This window comes from Centruroides sculpturatus, unplaced genomic scaffold (assembly GCF_000671375.1).
Source record: "Centruroides sculpturatus isolate CEXI.00-Female unplaced genomic scaffold, Cexi_2.0 scaffold479, whole genome shotgun sequence".
In the NCBI taxonomy this organism is placed as follows: domain Eukaryota; kingdom Metazoa; phylum Arthropoda; class Arachnida; order Scorpiones; family Buthidae; genus Centruroides; species Centruroides sculpturatus.
Window position 1 is genome coordinate 1 of NW_019384896.1, and position 10558 is coordinate 10558.

The 10558-nt window shown below is 30.7% G+C and overlaps 1 protein-coding gene and 1 pseudogene across 1 annotated transcript; one reads left to right on the forward strand and one right to left on the reverse strand.

Annotated features, from left to right (window-relative positions):
* Positions 1 to 3087: 3087 nt before the first annotated feature.
* LOC111631387 (tRNA-dihydrouridine(20) synthase [NAD(P)+]-like) lies at positions 3088 to 5176 on the forward strand. The gene has a single exon (XM_023375619.1). The coding sequence runs from the start codon at positions 3234 to 3236 to the stop codon at positions 4578 to 4580; it is 1347 nt and encodes a 448-aa protein (XP_023231387.1). The 5' UTR covers positions 3088 to 3233; the 3' UTR covers positions 4581 to 5176.
* A 1174-nt stretch (positions 5177 to 6350) lies between these two features.
* Positions 6351 to 7652, reverse strand: LOC111631388 (annotated as a pseudogene).
* Positions 7653 to 10558: the final 2906 nt, after the last annotated feature.

The window sequence follows — 10558 nt, forward strand, 5'->3', positions numbered from 1 at the left end:
TATACTACACGTGAAAAAAAAAATTCTATTGTATATTTGAATATGCTTGGCGGAGTATTGGAGTGGAAACGCAGTATTGTCAGCATCCAAAAAGACAGATTCGCGCATGCGCTTTATAGAGCACCAATTTCATCCGATTTAGCCGGTAGAAGCCTACGAACTTGGGTTGATGCTACACATATAATGCTTCCAATTCTATCCGGGACCGGTTCTGGGCTGTTAGCCGCCCTCGCCCGATTATACGAATCACGAGTAGATTTATAACTTATCTCATTTGATTAGAATTTACTGGTATGTTTTTATGATAGTATTCTGTATAGTTGACAGAAGTTTAAAAAAATCCATTAAAATATTTGGTATTTTTATTCCGCTCTCCGATTTTATATTACTCACGGATTTCAATGTTAAAGCGGCGATATTACGATTTCGTATGTCCCATCTTTAAAGGGATGTAGAAAAAAACGTGTACAATAATGTTAAAAAATTAACCGTTACCTTGACAGCATCATTTACAACTAAATTTAATGAATGAGAGAGATGCACCAGATACAGAAAAAGCTCTAGAATTTATTTTTCTTAAATTTACGATTTATGTATCCGTTTGTCATAAAAATTTGTCTTTTCACTTTTTCCCGAGACTACAAATATTCGAGTACAAAGTAACCGGCTTCGACTTATTTCTACTTAAGTAGTAGTTAAATAATTAAGCGATTAGGGAATTGGAGACATAAACAAAACCCTGATGAAAGAGCCGAAATTTTACTTAAACAAAAGCTTAACCGAACCAATCTCTAGCCGAGTACATGGGATTGATTTCTTCGAAATAATAGATGTAATAAAGACAGACATTTTTCCAGTTCAACGAGAGTGACCGAAAAGTTGTAAATTTTTGAAATTTTCGTGGACAACGCCTGGTCCTAAAACGAATTAGTTAGAAAACAAACGATGGACAATCTATTAAGTTTAACATATTTGGACTTTTACAGCTATGGTGAGAAACGTTTAAAATTTACAAGAACCCTGTCGCGTCTTTTGAGGTATACTAGTGATGCGATAAAAGGGGCATTTGAAATTGACCGGTATCGGCACCCTCAGGATTTGGCAGCCCGCGTGCATGTATAGTATATACACCGCACACCTAGCAGGACCGTCTCTGATTCCACTCGTAGGGAGCTATTTGACTAAGTGGTTAAGATTTAAAGAGTAAAGAATATTTTGTTATTTTTATGTACGTTTCTTCACAAAACTATATTTAATTATAGTTTTCTTTAAAAGTATATTCATGCAATTGAGGAATATTTTGTACCAGGTATGTATATCCACCACACATTTTATTTCACCGAGTAAGTTTTTATAATTTTATTTTTAATTTTAGCCCTTATATCGTGGCTAGCGATTCGGAATGTAATTGCGATATTGAAAATTTATTTTAAAAAAGTTNAAAAAAAAAAAAAAAAAAAAAAAAAAAAAAAAAAAAAAAAAAAAAAAAAAAAAAAAAAAAAAAAAAAAAAAAAAAAAAAAAAAAAAAAAAAAAAAAAAAAAAAAAAAAAAAAAAAAAAAAAAAAAAAAAAAAAAAAAAAAAAAAAAAAAAAAAAAAAAAAAAAAAAAAAAAAAAAAAAAAAAAAAAAAAAAAAAAAAAAAAAAAAAAAAAAAAAAAAAAAAAAAAAAAAAAAAAAAAAAAAAAAAAAAAAAAAAAAAAAAAAAAAAAAAAAAAAAAAAAAAAAAAAAAAAAAAAAAAAAAAAAAAAAAAAAAAAAAAAAAAAAAAAAAAAAAAAAAAAAAAAAAAAAAAAAAAAAAAAAAAAAAAAAAAAAAAAAAAAAAAAAAAAAAAAAAAAAAAAAAAAAAAAAAAAAAAAAAAAAAAAAAAAAAAAAAAAAAAAAAAAAAAAAAAAAAAAAAAAAAAAAAAAAAAAAAAAAAAAAAAAAAAAAAAAAAAAAAAAAAAAAAAAAAAAAAAAAAAAAAAAAAAAAAAAAAAAAAAAAAAAAAAAAAAAAAAAAAAAAAAAAAAAAAAAAAAAAAAAAAAAAAAAAAAAAAAAAAAAAAAAAAAAAAAAAAAAAAAAAAAAAAAAAAAAAAAAAAAAAAAAAAAAAAAAAAAAAAAAAAAAAAAAAAAAAAAAAAAAAAAAAAAAAAAAAAAAAAAAAAAAAAAAAAAAAAAAAAAAAAAAAAAAAAAAAAAAAAAAAAAAAAAAAAAAAAAAAAAAAAAAAAAAAAAAAAAAAAAAAAAAAAAAAAAAAAAAAAAAAAAAAAAAAAAAAAAAAAAAAAAAAAAAAAAAAAAAAAAAAAAAAAAAAAAAAAAAAAAAAAAAAAAAAAAAAAAAAAAAAAAAAAAAAAAAAAAAAAAAAAAAAAAAAAAAAAAAAAAAAAAAAAAAAAAAAAAAAAAAAAAAAAAAAAAAAAAAAAAAAAAAAAAAAAAAAAAAAAAAAAAAAAAAAAAAAAAAAAAAAAAAAAAAAAAAAAAAAAAAAAAAAAAAAAAAAAAAAAAAAAAAAAAAAAAAAAAAAAAAAAAAAAAAAAAAAAAAAAAAAAAAAAAAAAAAAAAAAAAAAAAAAAAAAAAAAAAAAAAAAAAAAAAAAAAAAAAAAAAAAAAAAAAAAAAAAAAAAAAAAAAAAAAAAAAAAAAAAAAAAAAAAAAAAAAAAAAAAAAAAAAAAAAAAAAAAAAAAAAAAAAAAAAAAAAAAAAAAAAAAAAAAAAAAAAAAAAAAAAAAAAAAAAAAAAAAAAAAAAAAAAAAAAAAAAAAAAAAAAAAAAAAAAAAAAAAAAAAAAAAAAAAAAAAAAAAAAAAGACATATATTCGTAACCAGCGCAAAAACTGTGCAAGAAGTAATTATCTCAGTTTTTGACCGATGTATATAGTCTAAAGTCAACACAGGTTTTCACAAAGTACAAGGGTATCTCCTTATTACAAACAAAGCAAAATATAATGGCGGCGCGCCGGCCTCGTACACCCTGGCACGATTACAACGCCGATTTATATTTATTCTTTAACAAATTGAAACGTTTAAAAATTATTTATATTTTCAATATTACGTATTAATTTAAATTTATAATCGATTATTATTTTATAAAATCGATTTTTGTTACATAAATTATTTGTTTTGTAAAATGACACCAGGTGGAAAATGATGCAATGTAGAAGAATGAGTCGTAGCGATGTTGTGTTGTACGGAAAACTTTTCTTTGACCGTGTTAACGAAGGTGTAGTCAAATGAAAATTAGTAGGCGTGTAAAAATCTTACAGAATGAAAGAGGTAGTTGTAGATTACAGTAATAAACTGATTATGGCTCCTATGGTTCGCATAGGAACCCTTCCCACGCGGCTCCTAGCGCTTGAGTATGGAGCTGATTTAGTTTATAGCGAAGAGTTGATCGATTATCGGATGCTTAGATGTAAAAGAATAGAAAATGCTATATTGGATACTGTTGATTTTGTAGACGAAGATCAAAATGTGGTTTTCAGGACATGTAAAAAGGAAAGGGAAAGAATTATACTGCAGATTGGTACTTGTGATCCAGAAAGATGTCTCCGTGTGGCCAAAATGGTTGAAAAAGATGTTGCTGGCATAGATATTAACATGGGATGTCCAAAAGAATTTTCCCTGAAAGGTGGAATGGGAGCCGCTCTGTTAACTCAACCGGAGAAGATAAACCAGATTTTGACTACTCTGGTGAAAGAGCTGTCGTGTCCGATAACCTGTAAGATCAGAGTTTTAGATACCGTGGAAGACACCGTCGAATTGGCCAAACTGATAGAAAGTACGGGAGTGTCCGCTTTGGCCGTTCACGGCAGGACGAAAGAAGAACGTCCCCAGCACCGCAATCGAAATCACTTTATCAAAGCCGTCGTCCGGTCCGTTGACGTCCCCGTGATAGCCAACGGCGGTTCGGGCGAAATTACTTGTTACGAAGACGTCGAGAGATTTAGAACGGAGACCGGGGCGAGTTCGGTCATGCTCGCCCGCCAGGTGGAAAAAAATTGTTCTATATTCCGTAAAGACGGTCTGTTACCGTTGGATGTTGTTATTAGGTCGTATTTAAAATTTGCAATAGATTATAATAATAATACGACAAACACGAAATATTGTATTCAGCAAATGTTAGGTTCTCTTCAGGATACGCCGTGCGGCAGAGCGTTATTGAATGCTCAACTTATGAAAGATATCTGTGATCTCTGGAATATGGGTGATTATTACGTTAAAAAACAGGACGACTTTAAAACAATTTCGATGAATTTGAAAAGACTACATGCGGATTGTAACTTTGGCTTGCATCTCAAGAGACGTAAATTAGAAAATAACGAAATTTGGGAAACCGATGCAAAATTCATTAAAAGTGTCTTTGGAAAGGCCGACTTACCGAAAACTGTTTTGTGTAATTGGACCAGAAAAAATAATATTAAACAACCAAATTATCAAACGTTTCAAATAGAGAAAAGTTTTAAATCCATTGTTACTGTCAATAATAAAATGTATTCTAGCAGTTGTTTGGAGAAAAATAAGAGAATGGCTGAACAAGGTGCTGCATTAGTTGCACTCATTGGACTAGAAATCATTAATAATGAGCAAATAAAATTATTATTAAATTCTTGAATAGATTTTATTAAAATTAGTTTTTCATCATTCAGACTGATGAAGATATACAGTACATAAAATGTTTTGTAATATGGCTTTGGCATTATGAATTTGATATTTTGCATCTATTATATAAATGTATAATAGTTTTGATTGTTATATGAAATATAAATATGCTTACAGTTAAGTATAATTTGTGTAAATTCATTTATATAAATTATTCTAATTATAATAAATAGCTTTACATTTTGAAATTAAAAGCAATTTATATTTTAAAATAGTGAATTTAAATCAAAATTGTAATTTTATTGAATAATTTGCACTTTTAACAGTGGGTGAAGTTTAAGGAATTCTAATATTTCAACCCAGTTAATGGTCTATCTTAAAGCACAGACAGTTGAAATTGGAATAAATTCCACTTTCAACTGTGCTTGAAGATGGCCCATTAACTGGGTTGAAGTGTTGGCATTCCTTAAACTTTACCCACTGTTAAAGGTGCATTGATTAATTCAGCAAAGGAATTATAATGGCTAGTTAATCCTTATTGCCATTTTATTGTGTTATGTATGTATATATACCTGTAGTATAATTATATAAATTGCATATTGATCAAAAATTTAAAAGATTTAATCATGATATAAATTTCTTTAAAATTTTCCCATATAATTTTAAAACAATTTATAGTTCACATATCTAAGTTTTTAACATTATAAACATTATAATGTTGATAGAATATTTGAATATTTTATGACAACAATCAGATTATATTTGTGTAATATGAGAGATCATATTGGTTTAAATTTGAACTTGAGAACATTGAATTTGTTTTTCTAATGTAATTCAAGTTTGTTTTCAGAAACAATTTATGGAACATATTTATTTGCATATGTATGATGTAAAATCAATACTTACATTGGTAGGGAATAAAGTTTTGTTTTTTCTGAACAGAACAGTCCTTTCTTAAGATAATCCTTGTTAAAATTGTGGTGCATGAAGCAAATTCATTAGTTATCTAAGTATATTTTATCCAAAAACATCTTGTTATCAATATATAATGATTAATGTTGCAATATATATGCTATTATTTCATATAAAGTAATATTTCTTAAAAATTATATAAACAAACTTATTTGAAAACATTTTTAAATGCTCTTAACTATTTCTAATTTGTCTTATTGGATGACTATGCTATCAGATATGTTTTTGCAGCATAATCTTTATAAACAATCCAGTTATGAAATGGATATATTTACATGTCAACTTAACATCAATTTATTTTTGTATATGTAAATAATATAATGAAGTATAAACTCAAAATCATACCAAATTTATATTTTTCATTTCATTTCCAAACTTGAGCATTTTAATAATGTATACAAATTCAGAATTTTAAAGAATTCTTGTTTCTTTGATTCTGAAAAATCATTAAATATTCTGAAAATATGGTGTGATTCAAAAGGTCAGACAAACTAAAGGTAAGTTGGGAATACAAAAACATTTTTTTTACCTAGGAACACAAACACCACCCAGAGTTGATAGAAGTACAAGAAAAATAACATAGAAAGGGATACACAAAGTATACATATTAGAACACAGGAACATACGGCTGCAAGTGCCAGCAATGTAATAATGGCTACCTTTAAAGCTTGTCTAAGACCTTTTGAATCACCCTGTAAATGAAAATTAGTTTTAACTCCTAAATTTCATGTTCCTTCTAATAATACTTTCAATATTAATGAAAAGATAACAGAAAATGAACTTTTAATATTAAATAACTTTTTAATCTAAAACATTAATAAAATATTATGTAACTAATGTCACACGTTCTTCAAAAAAAGACTGCATTCTTTTTATACATAACTGAAGTGTTTTTTGAAGATCATGTTGCATAATATGTACACCTTTTGTGGATAATACTAATATTTCTTTAATGCCATCTCCTATAATATCCACATATGCAATAGATAATATTGGATAAGGGAAAGAGTGATTCCATTGAAAGACATATTCCGAATTAATCCATTTATAACAAAGTAGTTCTTGTCCGTACGTACCGATAAGAATTTCATTGTTTCCATCCATATCTACATCCGCAACACAAACCGTGGTCACACAATCAAAGCAATCACTATTGGGTAAAGGAAACTGACGATCGAGACCGTCGGCGAGTACGTCTTTATAAACAACAGATAATTCTAACGTGCCACCCACCGCAAGGTGAACGCCGGGAAGAACTCGGTCCGCTTCGGAGGTTTCTTCCCTTCTCAAAAAGGTCGGCAATTTTACGTCCGTCTCGTCCGTAAACAGACGTACCACGGATACGGGAAGATCGTGTTTGACGACGTAAGACGATTCCAGTTTCGCATAATCCGAAATAAGAGCGACCACGTTAACGCCGACCAAACCTTCCTGAGTTCCGTACGCCGAAACTCTTCTATTTTGCAGATGCACGAAATCCATCCATTGCACGATGCCGGACAAATTATCAAATTCGGGAAAGAGATTCGGAGGCTCTTCGCAGAAACACTGGTGCGACTTATCCTCTTTATATACGTGAACTTTGCAATCTCCGCCGCTCAGAAGCCACACAATTTCTTCATTATTTTCTGTTATAACTTTAACATGCGTAAGATGATAGGGAATAAAATTGAGTGTCAAACTAAAGCACCCCTGAGCAATGTTATCTAAATTGCATTCGGTAACCGGTTGCCATTCGGAATATATATTGAAGAAAGTGCTGACGGGTGCAGAAGAATCGAATTGTTCTCCTAACTTGACGAAAGTGATTCCTACTAAGAAATCGTGATTCTCAGTCGATTTATTGAACGCATCGATAGAAATTATTTCTGCTCCTCCCGGAATATACGTAAACTGTACTTCTGTGGTAGAAGGGATTGTAGACACTTCGTTTTTCGTATATTCTATGCAATATACTTTTCTTTTTCGAGATGCAATTAATACTTTACTTAATCCGTCCGAAGTAGTTAGAGTCGTTAATCCGTAAATATTGCTTTGGGACGTTAATCCGGAAAAATGAAATTCGTTCATATTTACATTCGGTGATATCGAACACACACAAACTCCTCCATCGACGGCTTACTACAGCGCCAACAAACGTCATTTATGAAACTTCGGTCAGAAAAAGTATCAAACACAAAATTTAATTTTATAATTTTATATTTATTATTATAACATTGCGATAATTAATATATGCCAAAAATATTATTTCTTTTTTAAAACTCTTTCCGCTGTGAACACTAAGAGGGCCTCTTTGTAGCAAGCCCATTATGGGTTCGGCCAGGCCCACAATGAGGCCTCCGGAGCCCGACATATCCGGACGGACCACTCCCCGAAAAATTCTTGGGGATTTTTCGACCCGTGCGGATTCGATCCCGGATCTCCCAGAGCGGTAGGCTGCCATTTTGAACGCTCGGCCATCCGGCCGTCAACTACGCTGCTATTTTCCCAAATTATCACGAGCTTTTGGAGACAAAAAAGCGATGCTATCCGGACAAAATTGAAATCGCCGAATTCCCTGAAGAAATAGAATTGCAGTCACTGCTTGACCATACTATACGACGCTTAGTGTTGGTACAGTACAGTCGGAAGTGTTACAACAGGCGCCTGTAGGCATAGACATTCTTCCAACGTTTGTACCACAAAAAAATGGAAAAAAAAAACCGGCCGGATATTGAGGGATCAGGTAAAGATTATATAAACACTTACATTTAAAACCGTTTGACAAAGCGGAGCGGTTCCGTTCAGGTTTGGTTTTAATTTTATTCGTATACGGCAACGCGACACATGGGCGATCTGCCGAGGGAAATTCCCGGGAGGTCTTTTATGGAAAACTGGACCTCATTTAGGTATTACAAACGTGAAGAAAATGTGAAAAACTCCACGTGGCCAAGTGGGAACCCAAGACCAACTATCAGCGTTCGGTAGTTTTATCCACTCGTTACTGGTGGGTGTCGGTTCCGTTCAGACAGGTACCGGTACAGACAAGGTGCTTTCGACATTCTTCGCTAGAACGTTGTCTGAAACGATACGTGCCCGAGGTTCTGAACCTGTTGGAACAAACACGAACGGAGACGGCTGGATAGTCTGAATCACACTCGGACTTTTGAGTAGCAATCTCATCTGAGACGCGACAGTATTATAAAATGATGAAATAAGTAATGAATTCCGAAAGTCTTTCTTGAGCGAAGTTTTTATTTTTCCCATTAGAACACTGAAATCATACTCACACATTCTAAAATACAGGAAAAACTTTTCTTCGGAGAAAATTTCGTTTTCTCTGAAAAAGGTTCGATATTCTATGTGCATTTTTTCTTTAACATTTTATGACTACCATAACAGATGACGTTTCTCTTTATCACCTTCATCCAATAGTAACACTATTATTGTCCTACTCAAAAAGCGCCTTTCCATTTTTGGTCTTTTCCTTGTTAGTCTATATTGTAAATTCTCTGTCGGAATTACCGCATTACGTAGAAAATAATTCTAATTGAAAAATATGTCTTCACATTTCGTCCTTAACACACCTGGGAAACAGTTGTGCGTTATTCCTTGGGCAAAAAGGACAATTGCCTGGGGTCTCAAACCAATGTTATATATATTAAAAAAAATATTTTCCTCAAAACACTTTTTTTTTCGCCCCTTTAGACGAATCACACGACGTCATTTTTACTTTCCTGGCTGTTAACAGAGGGAAAGTATGGCGAAAGGTCGAGGAAGATAAAGGAGGTCGTGTGTATCTCCAGTAGGGTCAGACTTAACGATTTTACTTGTTAGCATTTACAATGTGTTTTATATATATATATATATATATATATATATACCCACACATAATGCCTGACCCCATATGTCACTCCAAACTAATGAAACTATTGAAGATCTGAAGTTTGAGTGTCTCCCACTCCCCATACTCATTTGACCTGTTTNTATACAGTGAGTGATCGGTTAACGAACAGATCGGATAACGAACACTTTCGCGAAAGATTTTTTATGATCGGACAACGAACATATGATCGGATAACGAACAAACACAAGAAGAAGCGACGTAAAATAATGAATACCGATTGGTCTTCATTGTCTTCGGGCAACAATTCGAAACTTTTCGGAGTGTGGGAGACGTCGAAATCGATGCTCAAGCCGGTATATACCGATCGGATAGCATTTCTCTGAAGTTTGAAACTCTCCCTTGTAATTCCAGCCTTTTATTTTTCTGACAAAACAATTCGCGTAGAATTCGCGATGTATTCGCGAGACTTGGGGTTGGCACTCGTTAAGTTTTGCGTCTGTTTTTCTTTTCGAAAGATGAGTATAATAGCAAAGGTAGAGAGTGGGCAGAAGATACCTAATGTTGCTGGGCAGTTTGGCGTGAACAGGTCTACAGTAGGCCGCAGTTCAAACTTGTTTAAGAAAAATACTGTATAATCAAGAAGACTCAAGCAGCTAAAGGAGTAACAAAAATCTCATCTGAGAAATAAAGAACATCGAAGAGTTCATAATGGAAACGGAAACGGATCTGACGACAGAAGAACGCCAAGAACTCTTGAATGAAGAACACCAAGGAACTCGGCGAGATATGCTTTCTTCTGAAAAAGAGGATTAATGCCGATATCTGTCATTAAAGATCCTTTGAAGAAGTGGGAGGATGTCAGAACAACGGTCTTAGAATGGCTTCCAAACCAGGTTGAGGCTTAGTGATTTCTACAATTGCAATTACTTACGAAAAATCCTGAATAAGAGAGAAAAGCAATCGACATTAGACAGATTCTTTAACGCTTTCAAACGGAAAAAATATGACTAATAAAAACACAAGACTGTGTATGGATGTATTTTTATTATTACATATAAATAAACGTAGTAAGAAAGTATATATTTTTTATTTTTGGGGGTCTCCGGAACGAATTAATTAAATTCCCATTAAAACCTATGGTAAATCGATAATCGGTTAACGAACAATTCGGATAGCGAACAAAGTCTTGGAA

Coding starts and splice junctions, on each gene's coding strand:
- LOC111631387 (XM_023375619.1), top strand. CDS start 3,234: ATGAAAGAGGTAGTTGTAGATTACAGTAATAAACTGATTATGGCTCCT.